Source organism: Gekko japonicus, unplaced genomic scaffold (genome assembly GCF_001447785.1).
Source record: "Gekko japonicus isolate JY-2015 unplaced genomic scaffold, Gekko_japonicus_V1.1 scaffold2815, whole genome shotgun sequence".
NCBI classification, from domain to species: Eukaryota; Metazoa; Chordata; class Lepidosauria; order Squamata; family Gekkonidae; genus Gekko; species Gekko japonicus.
In genome coordinates, this window is record NW_015166507.1 from 181834 (window position 1) to 206283 (window position 24450).

General features: G+C 50.0%; 2 protein-coding genes across 4 annotated transcripts in view; one reads left to right on the top strand and one right to left on the bottom strand.

Annotated features, from left to right (window-relative positions):
- The window catches only part of RANBP3 (RAN binding protein 3), a 34296-nt gene extending 25151 nt beyond the window's left edge, over positions 1–9145 (bottom strand). Inside the window, exons 1-3 of one of the 3 annotated variants that reach the window (XM_015412249.1) lie at positions 9070–9145; positions 5993–6048; positions 688–873 (exon numbers count right to left, since the gene is read on the bottom strand). In XM_015412249.1, the coding sequence (XP_015267735.1) occupies positions 688–873; positions 5993–6048; positions 9070–9091 (264 nt within the window). In that variant the 5' untranslated portion in view covers positions 9092–9145. Of the gene's footprint in view, positions 1–687; positions 874–5740; positions 5825–5992; positions 6049–9069 lie in introns of all 3 variants that reach the window. The other 2 variants (XM_015412250.1, XM_015412251.1) reach the window with 2 other exon arrangements.
- Positions 9146–20166: 11021 nt separating this feature from the next.
- On the top strand, positions 20167–23322 carry LOC107111285. Its single transcript, XM_015412234.1, has 2 exons — positions 20167–21351; positions 22496–23322. Exons 1-2 carry the CDS (start codon positions 20223–20225, stop codon positions 22561–22563), a joined length of 1197 nt encoding a protein of 398 aa, XP_015267720.1. The 5' UTR covers positions 20167–20222; the 3' UTR covers positions 22564–23322.
- Positions 23323–24450: the final 1128 nt, after the last annotated feature.

The following is a 24450-nucleotide window of genomic DNA, read 5'->3' on the forward strand; positions in this document are numbered from 1 at the left end:
CCAAGGTCATCCAACAAGCAACATGAGTACAGACTGGAAACCAAGATCTTCCCAGTTCGAGTCTGACACCCGGACCACACCAATTCCTGCACAGATCCAATGTGCAGCAGATGCACATGTTTGTATCTGGCTGCAACAGAGAGATTCTGTTATACCTGCTCTGACAAAGAAGACAAGCAGGCCCTCTTGCTGCCTGAGCTTTCTAGAGCCTACTCAGACACTTGCTCTTTCCACAAAAGAGAAGGGGTCTCAGCAAGCACCCCACCCACTCCAGAAACCATTTCCTGGCTAAAGACTAAGCATGAGCCACCATCCAGAAGCCTTTCAGGCTGCTCTTTGCTCTTCAGGCTTAAAGAAACCAAGAAGAAAAAACTATACAGAATGTAATTCCAATTTTTCCATTTTGCTGGGAGGGGGGGGAGGCACACTGCTGCTTTCACAGAAGGGGCAAGCGTCACCCTTCCGCAGCTTCCTTGCTGAACAAGCCCCTTCGTAACAAGGCGGTTTATTTTAATTGCCAAGAAAGACTGGCCATCGGCCTCCACGCTTCCGGGGAACCACTGAGGCCGCCAGCCTCACGGCTCACCGGTAGACTGCAGACATCTCAGGGAAAAGAAGCAAACCAGAAGGGAAGAAAAGAACAAGACCCAGTGCCTCACCAGAAGAATGTGGTAGGTTTGGACTTACCCCTGCCAGTTCTTGAGAAATAGGACCAAGGCGGGCTTCAGCACTGGCACAAGCACCAGTGGGGGCAGGCGCCTCAAAGTTGCGCTCCCCTGGTGACTTGGGGAGACCCATCCCCCGGTGAGGAGACTCAACTTCTCCCACGGGGTCCTCGCCTGAATCCGACAGCCCTTTTTGCTCTGCAAGGAACTGGGAGCAAAGAAGACAAGGGCCCTTCAGTCCCCAAAAGCACATGGATGGGTGGGTGTGCGCGCGCACAGACGCTTCCCTTCCTCCTAATCTTGGCTGCCACTCCCTTGGGCAATCTCACAACTTTGCCTGGCACTGCATTCTGCACACTGGATAACTTGGGGATGGATCTCCCAGGTCCATCCCACTAGTAGCAATGTTCTCCCCTGGTGCAAAGAAGATGCCTTTGAACAGATCCAGGGCATCCAGCCCGCTGACAAACCTCAACGTTGGCTTTGAGACACTTGGAAAAGCATCACCCCGCTGCAACTTGCAGATGTTTTTATTCCCAATGGGCCACAGCAGGTACCTGCCCGGTTTTAGGAAATTCAGGCGTCCACAACTGGAAAAAGAACACACCACAATCTTTGTGTGCTCCAACCACATAAGAACATAAGAGAAGCCAAAGTTGGATCAGGCCCATGGCCCATCCAGTGCAACACTCTGTCACACAGCGGCCAAAAATACCAGGTGCCATCAGGAGGTCCAGCAGTGGGGCCAGGACACTAGAAGCCCTCCCGCTGTTGCCCCCCCCCCAAAGCACCAAGAATACAGAGCATCACTTGCCCCTGAGTTCCTATCTATACCTTGTGGCTAATAGCCACTGATGGACTTCTGCTCCATATGCTTATCTAATTCCCTCTATGAAGCCATCCATGCTTGTAGCCACCACCACCTCCTGTGGCAGTGAATTCCATGTGTTAATCACTCTTTGGGTGAAGAAGCACTTCCTTTTATCTGTTCTAACCCAACCACTCAGCAATTTCATGGAGTGCCCACAGATTCTTGTATCGTGAGAAAGGGAGAAAAGTACCTCTTTCTCTACCTGCTCTATCCCATGCATAATCTTATAAACCTCAATCATGTCTCCCCTCAGCCGTCATTTCTCCAAGCTAAAGCGCCCCAAGTGCTTTAACCTTTCTTCATAGGGAAAGTGTTCCAACCCTTTTATCATTCTAGTTTATCACATTAAGGCACCATGCAACACTACCCAGCGCTGGCTTCTACTGACTCTTTTCCCCGTCAGTCATCAACTGAAAGCAATCTACAGTTTCGCCCGTCTAAGGACTGCTACATCTGTCTTTGCTTCTGCTTTCTCCCTCACAAGGGACCTATCCGTTCCAATTAACACAGAAGAAAGATCCTTTTGGATTCCCAGAGAGTAGCAGCCTTTTTTTAAAAAAAGGTTTCCTCTGACCCAGAATCACCATCAGTGGAGGATGTTCCCCCAGTTCCCTGCCACAAACTCCTCCAGGTCTTTTGAAAGAGAACTTTAAATCTCAGCTGTGTGGGACTATTTAGTACATTTTTACCCCGCCCTTTGTTCCAAGGAGGTCAGGTTGATGTGCCTCATTCTCCCCTCTTCTATTTTTCCTGAGAACAACCCTGTGAGGTAGGTTAGGAGGAGCATGTGTGACTGGCCGACAGTCACACAGCAAGCTTCAATGGCAGTGGCAGGAAGGGGGATCTGAACCTGGGTCTCCCAAATCCTAGGCCAACACCATAAACACAGCACCATACCGGCTTGACGTTTTGCCCAAACAAGCCCAGCACCACCCAAGTCACCTGCACAATGAAACTCCCCACCTCTGTGAAACGAGGTGCTCACCTCATTTCCTTATATTGCTCCCACTTCTAACAGAATGCAGAAGAAAACTGTTGAAAGAAACTTCTGATTTAACAGGACAGGCTTCCATTGCTCCAAGATCCCTGCAGCTTCCCATCAGGTTGGCATTTATTTTTAGCCACAAAACATTTACCCTTTTCTTACCTACATTATAAATGTGTTCCATTACCTGGCAAATCACTATTCATAAGTTAACAGTTCTCAACATTTAATGCAAGCCAGTATTGCTCACACCTGTGAGAGCCCAGTAAAGCAAGTACTAACCCCCTTTCCACTACTATGAAGCCAATCAGAGCAGCACCATCACCACCCACCAGGATTCTCAGGCAGAAAAGGGCCTTTTGCTTGACAGGGCCCAAAGCTGGGACCGTCTGAATGCAAAGCAGATGCGTTGCCCCCAAAGTACGACACCCCCCCAAAGGATGTTGGGGTTCTCAAGAGCACAGATTCCCAAAGCCCTCGAAGAAAAGGTCTGTGCAACAGCCCCAACGTGCCCCTTAGACATGCAGTATCAGTCGCAAGCTGCACAGAAGCTGTAGTCCCAGGCACGGTTCCTTGCAATGAAGTCCCACTGAATGCCGCAGGACTTACTTCTGAGTCAACACGCACATGGTCAGCTGACACAGGGCTTTGCAGTCCTTCTCCCCACCCCCAGGCAGTGGCCATACATTGTTTTGGCTCTGCAATGGACATGCACACAGCTCACTGACCACCCCCAAATTACAAACACGGCGGGCCTCAAACTCTTATTCTCCACCAGCAGACGCTGCCTTCACACCCTGCTCACAGGCTTCTTGGAGGCATCTGGTGGATCCATTGTGAGAAACAGAATGCTGGCACAGACAGGCCCACCTTGGACTTGGCCAATAAGGCTTCTATTATGACACAACAAGAATCAGTGCCTGGTTTCACACAGCGTAGACTAGGCTACTATTACGGACCACTACCAATGCGTCTGGAGTTTTCTTGCTAGCCTGCAGATAACCACCATCCTTTACCATGAATTCCAAGTCACAGGAGAAAGCAAAGCTTCAAATGCCCCTCAAGGTAAATCCAGTTACGGCTAAACCATCCACTGTTTCTTTACCTCTCTTGCTAATGCTGAGCTCACACTAAGGCACCAAAGCAAATGGGGAGTAAGTTTTCTCCAAAGGCTGAACCCCACAGCCTTAGAACTATTCACAGAATCATAGAGTTGGAAGGGACCTCCAGGGTCATCTAGTCCAACCCCCTGCACAATCCAGGAAATTCACAAATACCCCACACACACACACCCACAGTGACCACCGTTCCACACCCAGAAGATGACAAAAAACCTCCAAGATCCCTGGCCAAACTGGTCTGGAGAAAAATTGCTTCCTGACCCCAAAGTGGCAATCAGCATTTCTCTGGGCATGTAAGAAAGGACCACAAGAACTAAGCACTGAGGTAACCCTTCCTGCCCTCCCTCTCATGATCTGCCTAAGTTCACACAATCAGCATTGCTGTCAGGTGGCGATCTAGCCTCTGCTTAAACACCTCCAAAGAAGGAAAGCCCACCACCTCCGGAGGAAGCCTCTTCCACTGAGGAACCACTCTAACTGTCGGGAAGTTCTTCCCAATGTTTAGCTGAAAACCCTTCTGATTTAATTTCAACCCGTTGGTTCTGGTCTGACCTTCTGGGGCAACAGAAAACAACTCTGCACCATCCCCTAGATGACAGCCCTTCAAGTACTTGAAGATGGTTATCATATCACCTCTCAGTCGTCTCCTTTCCAGGCTGAATATACCCAGCTCCTTCAACCTTTCCTCATAGGACTTGGTCTCCAGACCCCTCACCATCTTCGTTGCCCTCCTCTGGACACGTTCCAGCTTGTCTACATCCTTCTTAAATTGTGGTGCCCAAAACTTAACACAATACTCTAGGTGAGGTCTAACCAGAACAGAGCAAAGTGGTACCATCACTCCGCGTGATCTGGACACTTGATCCTGGGAAGTCAACTGCTACACAGATACAGAAGCATTCTAGTAGAAATTTATTCAAGCTACCTGTAAAATCAGATGATGACTTCAATGGCAACTGGGAACAGGGTTACAAGAGAACAGACTGCTATAAACAAAACTGAACTGCAGGCAGCTTTAAGAGACAGACACAGCTCCTTCTCCTCCCTCTCTGGGGTGGATTCAGAAGCCATCTCCCCTTCCCATAAGACATTTGACTGATACGCCCATGATACAGAAGCCATCTCCCCTTCCCATAAGACATTTGACTGATACAACCATGCCTTTTCACAGGAGTAGATCAAGGAAGTACCAGTGACAGATGACATCCATTTTTAAAAAAGTGGATTAATGACAGTGAAAAGATCTGTTTGAGGGTCTCTGTCCGATTTGAGGACTGAAGAGTTGGATCTCTGATTCTTCCTGTTCTCAGCACCACCACCAGATGGGGCCCTCTCCCCCATTCTACTACTCTTAATGGCTGCTTAACTGTTCTTCAGGAACAGCAGCCTGCTAACTAAAGCCCATGGTCCGGCTGGCTGATATTCCTAACACACTGCTTCAAAGTTTGAGTGGGATTAAAAAAATCCCAATTGACACCCCCCCCCCTTCATCTGCCAACTTGTTACCTCTGAAGTCACCAATGCAATATGTTTCAGGACAGTAAATACTACCAAACTCCAGCAGCTGCAATGCTGCTGTCAAAAGTAGCCACAACAGATAAACTAAAATATGTGAAGCCGCTAACCGCTTCACCAGGGTTGCTTTTGCCATCAGTGGCTTGGCTGAGCTGTCTGGTGTTACAGAAAGGAGCCACAGTTTTGCAGGTCTGGTGCAAAGAGACTTGCCAACCATTGTTTGCAAGTTCAGGCAAAATGATGAACTGATTTGTCAACACCTGAGAAGTGTGGGAGTTCAGTCACAGCTTGGCATTATAGCTGAATCACTCTCTTTTTAACTGCATGTTATTTCTCATGACCCTCTAGCCAGCAAACAGCCCTTCTCCACCCTGGCTCTATCCCAGTTGGCACCCAGATTCCTTGGAGGGACCCCTTGATGAGCAGATCATTCACGGCAGGCAAGCTTCCCTGAAAGGCAGCCAGCACAAGCGCTACTGAATGTCCTTGGCAAAACGCAGCCAAATGGAGAACTGTGTGCATTCTACAGAACACTGCCCGCACGTGAAGGTAGGGGAGAGGCGATTGTGAGCCTGAACAGCACCTGTGCTAAGTGCCTGCTTTCATACATTCTCCAGCCTCCTGCACAAGGATTCCGTCGCAGGTGAGTCAATGTGGGAAAGGCACCCTGGAAGGCAGAAGCACAAAGGTCTGCCTTGAGTCTCAGCAAGAAAGGCGGGCTATGCACAAAGTAAATAAAAAGTCACAGGTTTAGCCTGTTCAAGCCTGAATTTCCAAGTAAAAATGGACAACAACTTTTAGTTATGGCTACCGGTAAGGCATAAAGCTTTCTTACCTTTTGTGCTTTATCCTTCTGGAACACAAAGACAGGAGGTGCAATGGCTGGCTTTTCTGCAAAGATATAAACAGAAACAGAGCTTTTCCTCCTGATACACAGGGAGTGCACACCTGGCTTTTCCTCTGCAAACTGCCTCTGCATTGGCAACAAATTTCTCACCAAATGTCCCAGGAGTTAAACTATTTCAATTTCACTAGAAACAGGCAAGTATGTTAATAGTAGACAAAAGGCTAGATCCTGTGGATCTGTTCAAGTAGCACAAGCCCTGTCACTAGTGGGACTGATCTGCACGATCCAGCCCTGTGTTTCCCTGGGGGGCAGTGCAGGAGGTGTGTGCAGGGACCACAGCCTGTCCTTGTTTAAACCAAAAGGTATCCAGGTGGGTAGTCGTGTTGGTCTGAAGCAACAGAACAAAGTTTGAGTCCAGTGGCATCTTTAAGAACAAAGTTTAATTCTGGTTATAACGCAATGCTCCCTCTAAGCCGTGGAGTCTTGTGAGCAAAAATTTTACTTTGGGAGCTACTGGCATTAAAGTTGTGAGCAAGCGATTTGGCTGCTGCACAAATTAGTTTGCTCCGGAGCCATCCTTCCTGAGCTAAGACAAAAATGTGTGGGCCAGAGACTAAAAAACTGTGAGCTAGCTCACACTAACTCAGCTTAGAGGGAACACTGGTTATAAGCTTTCGTGCACACATGAATTAAACTCTGTTCGTCTTAAAAGTGCTACTGGACTCAAACTTCGTTCTAACCCAAAAGGTGTTCAGGTTTAAGGACAATGAAGAAAGTATTCAAGGCTCAACCCAACCATTTTACAGCTGCATGTTTGTAAACAAGACCAGCACATTCTGGCCGCTGCATATTGCCCTGTCAGCTCAGAAACATTTAAAATATCTCCAGCAAACTTCCGTGGTTACCTCTTGGAATGCATTAGACTGTGAGCCAACCAGGAAGTTCTGCTGCTCAGCCAATGCAATTTGCTGCAGTTGGTGAACTGTGCCTCTTTGCATCTGACCAGAGCCCTTTAGGAAGAATTCCTAGGGGAAATATGATCCCAACTGAGTTCTAAAGTCCTGAAAAGAATCACAGTACATTGGACAATCACAAGAACCTGAGGAGCATCCAGCTGAGCAGATATCCTCCAGAAGTTTCTCATGCCCCCCTCCCAGTTTGCAAGGCCTGAGCAAGGCTGTTAATGATAGGACATTTTGGAGATCATTAATTCATGGATCGCCTTAAGTCAGAAGTGACTTGATAGCACTTCACACACACACGGACAGACATACCTCTGAGCAATCTAGCACACAAGACATGCCAATACAAAAGCTGAGAGTCAAATGCAGTGAGAGAGGATTAACCATGGAAAAGCTTCTCAATGGGATGGGGGAGGGTGGCAAACCAAGGTTAATCAGCAGCTCCCAGTCATAGTTCTCCAGGGGATGATTCATCACGTCAGAATTGCAACTCTCACGTGACAGGCATCAGGGGCTTGGGGGGGGGGGGAGTTTGCATAGGCCAGCCACAGAGCCCAAGCATCACATGAGCGCGGTCACCCAACAACAGGACGTGAAGAGCTTATTCCAGAAACAAACCCTTTCAGAGGAGGTGTGGGCTTTCTGAGAAAACAGAGCAGCATCCTTCAGATGCTTAGCAAGGGACAAAAGACTAGTAGGGGGAGATGATGACAGAACTAGGAGCATCTCTGGAAAACACATGCTTTACAAGGCAGCCTTTCCGGGACTGAGAATCAAGGTAGCAATGAATGACAAATATCAGACCCTGGGCACTTGCCAGCATGTTCCCAAGCAGGGGTAGAGCATCTGCTTGGCAGACAGAAGGACCCAGGGTTAATCCCGGGCATCTCCAGTTAAAAGGATCAAGCAGGAGGTGATATGAAAGACCTTGTCTTGAGACCCCTGAAAGCAGCCGACAGTCTGAATAGACAATACTGACCTTTTGGGGGCAATGTTTTGGTTCAGTATAACGCAGCTTTATGCATGTTCAGTGGGTGGATAGTATTTTGGAACATAAGCTGCCCCAGCCCCTTGCAGTGGCACAGCTTTCTAGGCCAAAAGCAGCTCATCTGTTTTCCTATTTATATTCTCAGAGTTTTCTGTGACCCACATAAATATAATGGGGCTGGAATTCTGAAAAATACACCCGACTTCAAAGCCTGCAAAAACCTTCATACAGACAGCCAAGGGGCCTTGCAGCCGCATGCCATTCCTCTGAGCTTTGGGACACAGAGACTGCCTCTGCACACATTCGAGGGCACTCCTCTTACTACTGAGGCACAAGTTCTTAGCTACTGCTTAGGAATCAACTGAAGGGAGAAAGAACACATGAGACATGCCTGGAACCCCTCCTCCTCTTGCACCTGAGGTGAGAGAGACACTTTGCACATGCTCGGAAGTCTATCATTTCTCATCACTGATATCACAGCACGGCCTAGAAAACTTGGGAGAAAGACACTGACGTGCAGGCCGAGAACGAGCGGTGGCGGCCAGTGTGGGAGCTGGCCTTGGTGATGCTGACACCACCACCACCCCCGCGCCCCCAGCCAGGCAGCCTCATCGTTCACCACTCAAGCGATAAATTATAAACAAGGGAGCCTAGGAAACCCGTGATAAAGCTCAGAAACGGAGAGAATGGCCGAGAGGGGAAACCGGGAGGATGCTTCCCCAGAGCCAGGCCTCCGCACGAGGGTCTGCTTTCCTCCCGGGTCAAGCGAACAGAACCGAGGAGAAGCCTGTGCGTGTCTCCGCGGGAGGACTGAAGCCTGCCTCAGCGGCGGCGCTCCTCTCAGCCGGGACTGAAGCCGGCCCCGTTGCCCCAGGGCCCACCGGCCGGACCCTCTGCACATGCTCAGAGACTCTCCTCGCGCATTACCGCGGGCGGAGACGCATCTCGGGCCACGGCTGCAGCCTGCCTCGGGGACGCTGTCCACCCTCTGCCTATGCTCGGGCGCCCTCTCGTCCCCTCTCTCTGCTGAGGAGAGGTCTTCCCCCCGCCTTGCCCGGGAAGGCCCCGCCCCCTCTTTCTCTCTCTGCCGCTCCCGCCTCAGCCGGGCCGCCTACCTTCGTTGGCCAGGTCCGCCATTTTACTTCCTTAATCACTCCCACAATGCCTCGCGCAAGCGACGGGCAAAATCCGTCTGCCCGGTCTACGCGCGCCCGTTTAGGAGCATTCGGTTCAACACTGAGCATGTGTAAAGGGCGGGGTGTGAAGACAGGTTTGCGAGACCTCCATCGAGCAGGCGCATTGCCCTTCTCCGTTCGCCCTCGAGACTACGCATGTGCGTTGGACCAGCGCTCGGATTCTTTCGTTGATCAGCCTCGAAAAGCGGCGCGGACGCATGCGCATCTGGGAGACCGCGCGTCATCAGAGAGGCCGCGCCCTCTAATAAGCAGAGGCAGGAATGGTTTTATTCAGACTTATTTAAATACAAAGTGAATTTTAGTATATGTTCACTACTAGTTGTGTGTGTATACGCAAACACACACAATATTGTTTGCGTTGAATATGATAAACAATGCGTTATAATAATAAAACATACTATATTAAAGATTTATTATATCGATAAATTAATGTTCTGAACATTAGCTTGTACTGCTAAGGTAGTCTTACAGTTAAAGGAGTCCAAATCGACCAGTTGCACAGAGTTCAGTCGATTAATTAATTCAGAAAATCTGCATACAATTGTATGGGTGATTGCTTGGGTTTTCTGCTCTGAGTTAGAACTTAGAAAAGTCCTGGAGATTTAGCAGTGAAGCGTGGGAAGGACGGGGTTTAGGGAAAGGAGGGAGTTCAGTAGGGGATGCCATAGAGAATCCGTCCTCCAAAGCACCCTATTTCTCCAGGGTCACAGATCTCTGTTGTCTGGAGATCAAGCTAAAATTCTGGGAGATCTACATACCCTAAGTGAAGGTTGACCTCCCAAAAAGGGAGACTGGGGTTGCTCTGCAGATGAAGGCAATGGCAAACCATCTCTACTCATTACACCTGGAATGCCCCATGGAAGAGGGTTGCTAGGAGTCAGTTGTGACTCAATGGCATGTTCTTCCTTCAAAGAAAAAGCATTCTTCCTTTAGCTTTAGAGAAGTGATCCACAGCGCCCATGAGCACCACAATGGCTCCTCATGCAGTTCCTGGCATCCACTTTCTTCACCCAAAGCAAAGAACCAGTCTTGGCTTTCCTCCACCTGACTGAAGCAGGAGGAGGTGCTTCATGAGATTAACCAACTTTAGGTCTGCAGAAACTGCTGCCTCCATCAGACAAGGACACTTGGCTTGCAGCCTCCCAATATTATTTTGTTGGACACTTGTAAATGGCTTTTTTCATGGTAGGCTTTTCATCTTGGCCATGCAGGTAAGACAGGTGGACTATAAATGCTCTGCTGTATTTTGTAACGGCCAATGGCTAAATACAATAAATTACTTGACTATAAATGTACATTTTTTTAAAAAGCACTTTGTGGAAATGCTTTATAATTGGACCCTGGCCCACCACAGCTAGTTTGTCCAAAGTTGTTCAGGGTGGTGAAAACCAGTGAGGATTGTGAGGCACTCCAAGGGGATCTGTCAAGGATGGGCGAGTGGGCGTCAACATGGCAAATGGGGTTCAATGTGGCCAAGTGCAAGGTGATGCACATTGGAGCCAAAAATCCTAAATATAAATACACATTGATGGGGTCTGAACTGGCAGAGACTGAGCAAGAGAGAGATCTTGGAGTTGTAGTAGATAACTCACTGAAAATGTCGAGACAGTGTGTGACTGCAATAAAAAAAGCCAATGTTATGCTGGGGATTATTAGGAAGGGTATTGAAAACAGATCAGCCAATATAATAATGCCCCTATATAAATCAATGGTGAGACCTCATTTGGAATACTGTGTGCAGTTCTGGGCACCACACCTTAAAAAGGATATTATAGCTTTGGAAAAAGTGCAGAAAAGGGCAACTCGAATGATAAAAGGGTTGGAACACTTTCCCTATGAGGAAAGGTTAAAGCGCTTAGGGCTCTTTAGCTTGGAGAAAAGACGACTGAGGGGTGACATGATCGAGGTTTATAAGATTATGCATGGGAAAGAGCAGGTAAAGAAAGAGGTACTTTTCTCCCTTTCTCACAATACAAGAACTCGTGGGCACTCCATGAAACTGCAGAGCGGTCGGGTTAGAACGGATAAAAGGAAGTACTTCTTCACCCAAAGAGTGATTAACACATGGAATTCACTGCCACAGGAAGTGGTGGGTGCTACAAGCATGGACGGCTTCAAAAGGGAATTAGATAAGCATATGGAGCAGAGGTCCATCAGTGGCTATTAGCCACAAGGTATAGCTAGGGGCTCTGGGGCAAGTGATGCTCTGTCTTCTTGGTGCTTGGGGGGGGGGTCAACAGTGGGAGGGCTTCTAATGTCCTGGCCCCACTGCTGGACCTCCTGATGGCACTGGTATTTCTGGCCACTGTGTGACACAGAGTGTTGGACTGGATGGGCCTTTGGCCTCGTACCCTAAGTGAAGGTTGACCTCCCAAAAAGGGAGACTGGGGTTGCTCTGCAGATGAAGGCAATGGCAAACCATCTCTACTCATTACACCTGGAATGCCCCATGGAAGAGGGTTGCTAGGAGTCAGTTGTGACTCAATGGCATGTTCTTCCTTCAAAGAAAAAGCATTCTTCCTTTAGCTTTAGAGAAGTGATCCACAGCGCCCATGAGCACCACAATGGCTCCTCATGCAGTTCCTGGCATCCACTTTCTTCACCCAAAGCAAAGAACCAGTCTTGGCTTTCCTCCACCTGACTGAAGCAGGAGGAGGTGCTTCAGGAGATTAACCAACTTTAGGTCTGCAGAAACTGCTGCCTCCATCAGACAAGGACACTTGGCTTGCAGCCTCCCAATATTATTTTGTTGGACACTTGTAAATGGCTTTTTTCATGGTAGGCTTTTCATCTTGGCCATGCAGGTAAGACAGGTGGACTATAAATGCTCTGCTGTATTTTGTAACGGCCAATGGCTAAATACAATAAATTACTTGACTTGACTATAAATGAAGTACATTTTTTTTAAAAGCACTTTGTGGAAATGCTTTATAATTGGACCCTGGCCCACCACAGCTAGTTTGTCATTGAACCCACCACCTGTGGTGGCTATTTTATTGTGATACCCACAGCTCACTGAAGCAGGAGTTGGGGACTCCTGCTTTAGATGTTGTGTGGACGTATTTGAGCAGACCCCATTTTGGTGTAGTGGTTAAGTGCGCAGACTCTAATCTGGGAGAACTGGGTTTGATTCCTCACTCCTTGGGTAGTGAAGGGCAGGGTATAAATCCAATCTCTCTCTTCTTTTTAGCAAAGACATTCTGCACTTGCCATTTGCATGCAACCTTTGTAACTGCCAAGGTTAAAAATCAATCCACATAATTGACTTAACGTGCAGTCCCATCCTACTCTCTGGCCAAGCTAAGGACTGACAGGTCTGCTGGCATTTGGCTGGTGTGAAAGACACCGAGGCTGCCCTTCACATAATTCATTAACATTTATCAAAATGTGTTGCTAAGATAATCAGGAAGGGAAGGTGGCCTGATGTACCCTGAACTCATCAGATCTCAGGAGCTAAGCAGGGTTGGTGCTTTGGAAGGGAGACCACCAAGGAAGACTCTGCAGAGGAAAGCACTGACAAAACACCTCTGCTTCTCACTTGCCTTGAAGGCCCCTTGCCGGGGTCGCTGTAAGTTGGCTGTGACTTGACAGCACTTTACAAACGCACAGGGTAATCAGGAACACCTTCTTTACTGATCTTATCTGTCTGATTCTTATTTCTCTTTGTGACAGTTATTAGGACAACTGTCCCAAAGAGCTTCCACTCCAGTGTGTTAACCAAATTACCCTGTTTTATTAATAAGATGGGGGAATTATGAGTATTAAATGGCAATAGAAGAAGAAGAAGAGATTGGATTTATACCCCGCCCTTCACTACCCAAAGGTGTCTCAGAGCGGCTTACAAACTCCCTTCCCCACAACAGACACCCTGTGAGGTAAAAGAAGAAGAGATTGGATTTATACCCCGCCCTTCACTACCCAAAGGTGTCTCAGAGCGGCTTACAATCTCCTTTCCCTTCCCCTCCCCACAACAGACACCCTGTGACGTAGGTGGGGCTGAGAGAGCTCTTGACAGAAACCGCTTTTTCAAAGACAGCTCTTATCAGAACTAAGGCTTGCCCAAGGTCATCCAGCCAGGTGCAAGTGGAGGAATGGGGAATCAAACCTGGTCCTCCCAGATTAGAGTCTGCGCACTTAACCACTACACCAAATAATAGGCATAAAATATAGGTTCATAGCCCGTGCATACCAGAGTCAGGATTCCCAGAGCCCGTGAATAGACGAGGAGACCAGGTTGCTAAAATAATTGATTTTGTTACTTAATGACTCTCAAGCATATAAATACCAATAATAATGCATCCACACTCACAATGCAGGACTAAGAATACAGAATTGAAAGGATAGTGATATTTGTATGAGCAGAAATATCATTGGTGGGCAGGGCTTTTTTTGTAGAAAAACCCAGCAGGAACTCATTAGCATAATAGGCCACACCCAATAGCAGGAATCTATTAGCATATTAGGCCACACCCCTGACAGCACAGCTCATTAGCATATTAGGCCACACTCCACATGTTACCAGAAGTGTGGTCATCCAACCACACCCTCCTTTTGCTTCTTATTCTGTTTACTTTGTTGTCAAAACCCTGGGCTTTTTTTTGTAGCAGGAACATCTTTGCATGTTAGGCCACACACCCCTAATGTAGCCAATCCTAATGAGTGTCTGCTGTTGGGTGTGGCCTATTATGCTAATGAGTTCCTGCTGGGCGTGGCCAACTCAGGAGCCAGCCGAAACTCCGTTCCTGTGCGTTCCTGCCCAAAAATAGCCCTGTTGGTGGGTAATATGTTACCTGTTCGACAAGATGAGCAGATCATGCAATGAAAAATAGACAAATGGAGGTGGGGGAGAACTGTGTGTTGACCAGCAACACACATGGACTGATTCGAACCAGCCGAGCATGGAACCAATAAGGTAGGAAGGGGCAAAGAGAAGAGGAGCCAAGAGAGCGAAATCAGGGAGAGCTCACCTTAAATAGCTAAATTGTGACCTGAGGCGATGGCCATGTGGTCACAGATTCCCAGGAAATATACACAAAAATAACAACTCAGGAAGGCTAAGACAAAAGAGATGGTGGGTGGGCAATTGAGGGTTCGTGGGCTTAATTGGAATGACACCTCTTGGGATAGGTGAGAGACAAGGGAAGGAGTGGGGATTCAATCACGTTCAAGATTCATGATCTGATGCTTAACTTAATGCTTCTCTGGATGGGTGGCAGGAAGGCACCAGTTTGGTGTAGTGGTTAAGTGCATGGACTCTAATGTGGGAGAACCGGGTTTGATTCCCCACTCCTCCACTTGCACCTGGCTGGATGACCTTGGGCAAGCCGTAGCTCTGATAAGAGCTGTTCTTGAAAAAGAGCAGTTTCTATCAGAGCTCTCTCAGCCACACCTACCTCACAGGGTGTCTGTTGTGGGGAGGGGAAGGGAAAGGACATTGTAAGCCGCTCTGAGACTCCTTCGGGTAGTGAAGGGCGGGGTATAAATCCAATCTCCTCCTCCTTCCAAAATGGGGGAAGGACACTTGTGGTCATTTCCCCTTGTCTAATAGAAGAGACAAGAAGGGGGACCCGCAATACTCGCCGGGGGAGGGGGGGAGGAGAAGCTTCAAGGGAAAAGGAAGCGGCTGCAGGTGAGCCTTCTCCCCGTCCCCTTCCCCCGGCACCCACGGCGAGGCCCGCGCCCCTCCAAGCTTCCCCCCTCCCCTAGCGGCAGCAGCGGCGGTGGCGAGGCCTTGTTGGCCCGCCAAACTTTCTTCCTCCCTCCCCCCCAGCAGCGGCACCGAGACTTCGCCGGCCCGCCAAGCTTTCCCCCTCCCCCCTCAGCAGTCGCAGCAGTGAGGCCTCACTGGCCCGCCAAACCTCCCCCCTCCCCCAGCAGCGGCGAGGCCTTGCCAGCCTGCAAAACTTTCTCCCTCCCTCCCTGGCGGTGAGGCCGGGCCGCTGAACTTTTTTCTTCCCGCCCCCCTGGGTGGCGGCGAGAGCTGAGCGGCTTACAGCCACCGGCCGGCTAAGCCTTTCCCCCCTCTCCCTCCCCCTCTCTGGTGGTGGCGGTGGCGGTGAAGCCGTTCTAAGAGCATTCCCTGCGCATGCACAGGGGATGCTCTTTTACTTTTTTGGGGATTTAATTATTTCCCCTATATTTTTTTACAGTTTTCAGATTTTTCTGCACACCTGGGCATTGCCCCATGTGCGCAGGAAAATCTCCCTGCCCCCCAGGTGTTGCCGATGTGCGGATTTAGATATCCGCATGCAGGGAGCGCCTTGGGAATTAGATATATAGATACAGATTCAAAGGGCTTCCCCCCCCCCGTGTGTGTGTGTGGGTGGATGGGTGGGTCTTCTGAGCAACAAATGCTAGCTCCGGTAAAACCCCTAGGTTCTTAATAAAGACACAGTCAACAATTGTCATGGGCTGGGTAAGAGCCTGGATGAGCTGGTTCCGGCTAGGTGGGGGGGTCCTTCTTCTTTTGTCGGCTTTCTTCAGCGTGTATGCCATGATAACATCACCCGGAAGTGATGTCATCGCGCAGGGCACGTTGTGGGTGGGGCCTCTATTGTTCAAAGAAAAACCATATAGTTTTTCCTTGAATAATAGAGTGTCCTCCCACAACATGCCCTGCATGATGACGTCACCTCCGGGTGACATCATTGCGCCGGGCATGTTGACTCAAATTCGGCACTTTGGGGGCAGGGTTCCCCCTGCCGGCTAGATCCGGGCTGACGGATTGGGGGTCCTAAAAGCAGGAACCCCCCCCAGGGGGAATAGCAAGTCTAGTTCCGGCCCATGGGCCTTATGTTTGACACCTCTGCTCTAGGACTTCATTTCTCCTCAGCACTATGGTATACCATAGAGTCTGCCCTCCACATTTCCTCTAGGGAGACTGATCTCTAATTTTGGATAGCAGTTGTAACTTAGGGAGATCTCCAGGCCCTACCTGAAGATTGGCAACCCTAGCATGATGCACTCCCCTCCCAGAGTATATAATAAACCAGTCTGTGCACCCTGAATGAAAGCAGCTATCCTGCCTCTCCCAGAAAGGGCAGGCATTAACTAGGTCAGTTTCTACCTCCATCTAAGTTAGTTCCTTGACTTTTCATTTAAATTCTGTCAAGTTCCCTACATGCTATGTACTGGTGGAGCTTGAGTCAGAGCAAGGCTCTATTGGTTGTGTTACTGGTAACGGCCGATCATATTTGTGGATGATAACCCAATAGCTGCACTGTCATTAGTTACATTGTACATGCAGATGAAGGATTCTGGTTGCCTACTTGGTATTGGTTGTTGTTTAAGGTGGGTGTGGTTTTTACAAGCATAAATCAGCTCCCATTGAGCCTGTGTCTTTGGTTCGGAGTTCAATAAAGAAATATGTTGTTATGAAAAGAGCTGCCTCATCTCAGTACTTAATACTGCAGACAAGGATGGGATGCCAGCAATCATAGGCTCATTCAAAGCTGAAACCACTCGCTGAAATCATTCACCCCAAGCTGAAATCGCTTGCTGAAATTACCAGCTCTCGACCGTGATCATGGCCGCCAAGGGGCACATTGAACCTTTCGATGCAGCAATCAAGGATTGAGACACCTATCAGACCCGATTTGAATTCTGTCTCACAGCCAATGATAGAAGAAGACGAAAAGCAGCGTGCAATGTTTTTCAGCATCTGTAGCCGACCCACATTCGAGGTCACCCGGGCTTCATTCAGCACGAAGTTCAATAAAGTATGTTGTTATGAAAAGAGCTGTCTCGTCTCAATACTTAATACATACCTTGCCACTCTCTCAGCAGCCCCTTGTAACGCTAACAAAACCTGGACTTTTCCCTGCCAGATGTAAACCCTAATAGTTCAACAGACAAAATAAAATAAAATAAAAGGGGCTCTTTTGTATAGCAATCTGGATTTGGCCACCCTTTTAGGACAGAGATTAATTTGGAACCAGGCAAAGACTTAATCCAACCAAGGACTGTTTCCCTGTCCCCCATGATCTTCAAGGCATCCTAGGCCACAATATCCCATCTTCTCATCAGACAGGCAAAGTATATTTTACATCTTGCCCTTTAATTCTCAATCCTGGCAGCAATACCCCCTCCCAACAAGTGTCAGCCAGACTCCATCGAAGGTGGGACATAGGCTGGGATGTGATTCTCTCCCATTTTATCCTCACCACACCCCTGCAAGGCAGCGTTGGCTAAAAAGGGAAAGTGACTGGCCTATAAGGTCATTTGGCTGATCTGAACCCAGGTCTCAAGATACCATAGCCCCAGCTGCTATTCCACACTAGTCCTTGGTGGGGGAAGATAAGCATCACCAAAATACTCAACTGTACAATTTCAGAGTGGAGGGAGTTCGATTTTAAGTATTGAATACAAGTTCCCGCTTTAATACTTTGTTGGGCATAAAGGTGCCACTGGACTCAAGACGTTCTGCAGCTCAGCTCCTGCCATCTTCATCCCGAATGCTTCTCACACCCAGGGCCAAATCACAGGCCCTCTGCAGAGCTGGTTATTTTAACAGGAATTCTGTTTATTCAGGCAACAAGAACAAGCAGGTATTCTCTGAACACTACAACTCAGCAATTATTGGGAAATGAAAGGAAATTAACTGTGGACGTTAGAATGTGCATCCTGGAAGTTTAGTTTTAGAATTGTAACCAGGGCTGCCAACTTCACCTTGGGAAATTCCTGGAGTTCGGGGGCACAGACTGGAGAGGGCAGAGTTTGGTGAGAGAGCTCAGCAGGACTGTAATGCAATAGAATCCACCTTACAGAGTAGCCATTTGCTCCAGGGGGACTGATTGCTGTTATCTGGAGAGCAATCACAATTCCAGGAGAACTCCAGGCCTCACCTGGAGGATCTTATGAAACTTAACATCAAATAAAGCTCCGCAGTATTACAATTCCTAAGCATCTCTTATTATTTCAATATACTATTCAGACCAATACAATACAAAGGTTACATAGACAAGTTAAGAACTTGAAGGGAATACATCCCCAAGTATGACATCACTGTTCTAAGGTGGAGAAAATGCTTCTCAGTTCCAGACTGGAAAAACAAATGTCCATGAAGCAAATAAATCCAGACTTGAGGCAAACACAAAATGAACCGCAGTCGACCTATTCTCTAGATATTAATGGGTTAACCCACCTGGAGGATGGCAGCTCTGTTTCCTAATTCAAGATGGGCGGCCGTGTTAGTCTGTCTGTAGCAGGAGAAAAGAGCAACAGTCCAAGAGCACCTTCAAGACTAACACAATTTGTGGCCAGGTAGGAGCTTTCATGAGTTGCTGCTCACTTCTTCAGGTACCTGAAGTGAAGATATCTGAAGAAGTGAGCCATGACTCATGAAAGCTCCTACTCTGCCACAAATTGTGTTAGTCTTTTAAGGTGCTCCTGGACTCTTGCTCTTTACTGCTACAGACAGACTAACACAGCCACCCATCTGGATCTATCTGAAGTGTGCAGTGACTCACAAAAGCTCCTACTTGGCCACAAACGGTGTTAGTCTTGAAGGTGCTCCTGGACTGTTGCTCTTTTCTCCTGCTACTGACTGACTAACACAGTTACCCATCTTGACCAAAAGAAGTGAGCAGTGATTCAGGAAAGCTCCTACCCTGCCACAAATTGTGTTAGTCATTCTTGAAGGGGCTCCTGGACTCTTGTTCTTTTCTACTGTTTCCAAATTCTTTACCAAAGCTCCCATATTGGGAAAAAATCATTTAGAAAATATGTATGTAATAAATAGGAGCTCTTTTCTCCGTGAGCTACTATTTTTCTACACACAGGGAGAACCTTTCTTTGCTAAGCTGCTGTTTTTCTGCACACAGGTAAGAACCCTGAGGCATCTTTCTTCCTAAAATAGCTGACTGCCGAAAGACAAATTCTAAGGGAAGAAAGACGCAGATGGGTCGCCGCAACAGAACAAAGTTTGAGTCCAGCGGCACCACCTTTAAGACCAACACAAATTTAATTCTGGGCACACGAAAGCTTGTACCCAGAATTAATCTTTGTTGGTCTTAAAGGTGCCCCCCACTGGGCTCAAATGTGGCTCAACCCCACCACCTCGGGTCCGTCTTTGAAAATCCGCCGCCCGCGTCTAGAGAGCAAGAGCAACTCTAGCCCATGATGCGCATGCGCCACTCTAAACCGTCCCCCTCTCTGTCGCTTGACGGCCCTAGACAGGCCGCCCGAAAACGGAAGCCGGCTGTCGTTTCCGTGACGACAAGGAAGCCAACGCTTTCCTTGCTGCGACTCGGAAATCGGCGCCCAAACCTCCGACCGGAAACGGAAACGATGCTGGCTGCTTCCACAAGGGCCTAGACGGCACGGAGGCCTGCTGGCATCCTTGGGAGACATGTCGCGGCCAGCCTCGAGTCAGGAGCTCAGCCGCCGGCGGAAGCACCACCTGGACACCCAAGCCTGGGGGGATGGGGAGGAGGACTGGGCCTCTCCGCCTTTGCCACGGCGAAGCCGCTGGGAGAGGCCGGGGCCCGCCGACTGGGGGCCCGAGGAGGAGCCTCCCGCGGAGACAGAAGCCGGGCCGGGCCCGCCCCCCCCCTGGAACAGGAAGCATCCGCCACAAGCGAGCTGGCGAGGCCGGCCTAGGAACCGTCCCGCAGGCCAGCCGTGGGACAGGCCTGACTACTCCCAGAAGTCGTGGGGCAGCCCGACCCACGAGGGTGGCGGGAGCTTCGAGCCGCCGCCGCCTCGTAGGGAGCGGATGCCTAGGCCGGGTGGCGGCAGGTGGAGCAGCCCTGAGAGAACGGGAGGAAGTCGCCGCCGGACTCCTAGCCCCGGGCAGGGGGCTTGGGACAGCGCCGGGGCTCTCTCTAGGCAGCAGGGCCCCAACGGAGATACAAGAGCCTGGGGGAGCCCCGGGAGGGAGGGGGCCTGGGAACGCTCCAGGAATGTTGAGCGCCGTGCCCGGGAGGAAAGGTCAGGGAGTCCAGGTGGGGCTGGAGGGAGGTGGGCCACTGCAGGGAGGATGAAAGAGGAAAGTCAGAGCCCTAGCAGAGAACGTAGGAGAGGAATGCCGTGGGGGCATCAGCGGTAGGAGCCAACCAAGCAGGGAGCAGGTGATGGGTAGCTCCAATGAGACTGGAGGCAGGTGGGGCAGGATTGAGAGAAGGGGAAGAGAGCGCCACAGCCCCACTAGAAAGCAGAGCGGTTGGGGCAGTCCCAAGAGGGAGGCAAGGCAGGAACACTTAGGAAGCACCAGATACCATGCGAGGGAACAGGGTCAGGTAAATCCTGTTGAGGCTGGAAGCAGGCAGAGTTCTGCATGGTGCAGGGAAAGGAACTATCAGAACCGTAGCAGAGATGAAGGGAGCTCAGATAGCCCCAAGAGGGAACGTCAGAGTCCTAATGGAGAGGTCAGAGGGCAGGGCAGCCCCGTGAGATCTAGGGGAGCTGAGAATCTGGATGGAGGAGGAGCAGAAGGGGATAGCCACGAGAGGGGAGGTGAGGAGAAGAGTACATATGCTGCAGGGAGAGGCAGTCCCGAGGCAAGCACTTCCTTCGCTGACCTGATCTCTGGCAGCCCTGTAGTCCCAAAACAGTGGACGCCACGTGAATCGGTGGTGCACTGGTGGACGCAGTGCCGGAGCACCCTGCAAAATAAAATGCGGGAGCAGCTGATGTCCCTCTGCCCCCGTCCTACCTTGCCTGACCGGTCGTCTGAGACCCCACGGATCAACCCAGAGATCCACTCCTTGCTGAACACGAGGCAAGAGAAGGAGCTACGAAGGGCCACGCATGTCTCACTCTTGCTGCAGGGTGAGGTTTTGGACATGCTGGCACCAGCCATGACCATTTATGAGATGGCAGAGGAAGCAATGGAGAAGGATGAGCCAGTGGACCCCATGGAGCTGCGCGAGTGGTCCCGCCATCTCATTCGTTTCATTGGCAGCATCAACAACAGGCTGAGCCTTAAGCACCGTTCCGAGGTCCTCAGCTGCATCAACCCACGACTCAAGTCGGTGGTGTCTAAAATGAATGGCCAGAGCACAAAGGGGTTGCTCTTTGCAGAAGACAAAGTGAAACTGTTGAAGGAGATCGTTATGAGGTTCCCGCAGCTGACTGAGATCCAGAAATTGCCCAGGAAAAGGTTCTACCCTTTCACTCGAGTGGTCTACGACAAGCAGGCCCAGAGAAGACCCCTTTTGAGGTCCCACTCCAAGCCACTGGGCCTTGGCAAGCGAGGCACAGGTAAGGACTTCCCTGCCTCCAGCACTGAGGACTTGTTGCCAGGAGGCTTGGTGATGCTTTAGCCTCCGTGCCTTCTTGCTGCTCGTGTGAGAATTCACTGAGTTCAGCTTTGAGGCAGCTACTGCCTGCCTTAATGGGCACCACCCTGACAGTGGGGTGACACAGCCTTGGCCGGTATCTCCTTTCTAAGTTCTGTAGACCATTTGTTTTAATTAGCACACATGAGGGCTGAAAGCTTAAAAGCTAAGTGCTGCAAAGAAGTCACGAAGAACCTACAAGTCGTATGGAACCTGCTGAAGAAATTCGCACAGGCCTACCAGCCTGCCTGTCTCAGAGGAGAGTGTGAGGTTGTTGGCTAATGACCAGTGACACTCTGTCCTCCATGGGCCAGCAGTTCATTTCCAGGCCTACTGGCTATTAATTGGGGGGGGAGTATGCCCTTGTCTTTGGCAAGCAGGAGGTTCTTTCCGAACCCTTTCTGTGACTCCCTTGGCTCTGCCCAACAGGGCGTGTGCTGGCTTTTGAAGCCGTGAACCCTGCTCTTCTGTTGCCCTTTCTTCAGCAAGAGCATCTGTGGCCACCCTGGCATGGTGAGAGCGCCACTTTGAGAGTGCCTGAGTCACTCGCCCTCCGTGGTGATAAATCCAGAGGGCAGTGTTCTTTCTGAAATTTTGAAAAAAGGTGAGGGATAGGCGATCCCCCTGCTGGTGTCTCTTCAGGCTGTCCAGGCCACTGGGGAGGGGATACGGCTGTAATAGCTTTGCCGTGGGAGGGAAGCCCCTCTCCTCTACCAAGTGGGCCGTCTACAGCAGGGCTACCCACCCCAGCCTCTTGGTGGTAGCTTGATGTGCCTTGGCTCAAGTGGGGAAGGCAGGGGAGGAGCAAAAACAGATGCCCCTGTGGCTGCTACTCTTCTCCCCTCAAAGCAAGTACAGGTTACCTGTTAACTGGACTCCAGCCCACCAAAGCGAATAAGACTCATCTACTTAGAAGCTGCCTGCTGTGGAGTCAGACGGTTGGCCTTCTTTGGCCCAGGTCTGTCTGCTCTGACAGGCAGCAACTCTCTCGAGTTTCTGGCTGAGAGGGGCCTCTCTCCTGCTTCCTTACGACCCCTCCCAGCTTAGAACTCTCGCTTGTTTTACAGCAGACCAGCGAGTGGAGCAGAAGCACAGCCAAGGAGCCGGAGGGCAGGGGCCAGCCAAGTGGCACTGAGGGGCCGAGAGGCACTCGCGGTGTTGTGGCCCTTGCCAGTTGCCGTTTCTGAGAATTCCTCCACACCAAGAAGCACCTGCAGTATCTCGTCCCGTGAGCGACTCCGATCCTCCAGGACAGCAGAAGGTTCAAGGGGAAAGCTCGACGTTGGCCTCTGTCTCTCTGCAGCAGCTGAGGGGGACTGGGGCCATAGCAGCCCCCCACGAAGGCCATCTTGCTCTTCATCCTGGAGAGGTTTTCCTTGGGCAGCTCTGGCCGTTGGCAGTGTTCGCTCGGGGCTTACTAGGAAAGATACACGTGCTGCAGTTCCTGTGGTCATCTCTATTTGGGCAGTTTCAAGCTTTGTTTTTTTTCAGTCTAAATTTATTGTTTTTTATGTAATCACCCTGCGTGGAACCGAATGATTCTTCTTTGGGGGCGTCCCAAAGGCTTCATCCTTCAACTTCTGTGGGAAGGGCAGTTGAAGAGTGCCTCTTCCCCAACCTTTCTCCGTGTCCTGTGGCATACCCACACCTTTAGATCGTCTTTGTGACAACCAGCAATTGGGGGCCTCCTGCAGAGTCCTGCTGTGGAGAACATCTCCCAACAGCTCTGGTTTTAAGTGGAGCTGGAAATTCTGGTTCCTAATTGGGGGGGGGGAGGGGGAAATAATGCTTCTGTAGAAGGGACCATTGTCTTCAAAAGGGGGCTGTATCAGTCAGCTGCCTCTTCCACCCCCTGTGGCCAGGCAAGTGTGGGAGGGAGGCCTGCCCCCTTGTTCCCCTGTTCCTGTGTTCAGCAGTTGACTACTGAATAAAAGTTGTTTTGTCTAAAAGTTTGCAAGTAATGTTTTTGCTAGCCGGACCCATGTAGATGCAATCCTGCCTCAGCTTCCTAACTGTTCAAAGCACTCCACGTGGGTAAACTTCACAAAAGCCCTGTGGCCCCATATTGCAGCTGGGTGCAGCCAAGACTGAGCAGCCATGGCTCAGCAAGCTGAACTTTGGATCACGTGGCATTCTTGGCCACTCGGGCTGTACCAGAACCAGGGGAAGGAGAGGCTGACCTGGGCTGGTTTAGTCTGGAGAAGGCAGACTACGATAAGGGACCTCCTGAGCCTTATTCAGGCTGAATCCTGGGGCACGTTGGCTGTTAAGGCCATTGGGAAAAGTCCTGCTTGGCTGGGGGGGGGGCTTTGTCTTATGCAAGGTGGGCAGTTTGCTCATCCTCCCCCCTCCATTGGGGGGGCAAGCCCTTTTGCAGGTCCATTTTTACCTTCGACTCATCCCTGTCTGAACCTACCAATAGATCCAGACTCCCTGTGTTGTGAAGCCTTTTTCAGACCATGGTGTGAAGTAGGGGTCATCTTAAACTGACATGGAGAAGATGGACTGTGCCGTGGCATGGGTGAAGCACAGAGGCACCTCAGGCTCTTGGTTTCACACACAATGCAGTGCACGTGTGTATGTTTGTGTCTTCCCCTTCGTCGAACATCCCTCTGTCCTCGAGGCTGGGTGGGCCTCTTCCCATCTCTGTTTTGGCTCTTGATGTCCTCCAAGCGGTTTCCTTAGATTAATCTTCTGCCTTGAAGCTTGCTTTTAAACAAGCAAAAATAGGATTCTTAACAGAGAGGCTGTTTTGAGATGCCAAAGGGCAGGGTGAGAGAAACGCCATGTGTGTTGAGTAGACTCTACCAAGCAGGAAAGGGTGCTTCCTCCTTCAGAGGAGCTTTGGCTCTGGAGAATAGTAAAAAGCCCAGTAGCACCTTTAAGACTAACAAACTTTATTGTAGCATAAATGTGAGCCATAAAGGTGCTACGGGGCTTTTTACTATTTTGCAGCAACAGGCAAACACGGCTAACTCCTCTTGACTCTGGAAAGCTCCTACTCTGAAACTCTTTTTGGCCT

Coding starts and splice junctions, on each gene's coding strand:
- LOC107111285 (XM_015412234.1), top strand. CDS start 20,223: ATGGGTAGCTCCAATGAGACTGGAGGCAGGTGGGGCAGGATTGAGAGA. Junction 21,352..22,495: donor CCTTGGCAAGCGAGGCACAG/GTAAGGACTTCC, acceptor CTTGTTTTACAG/CAGACCAGCGAGTGGAGCAG.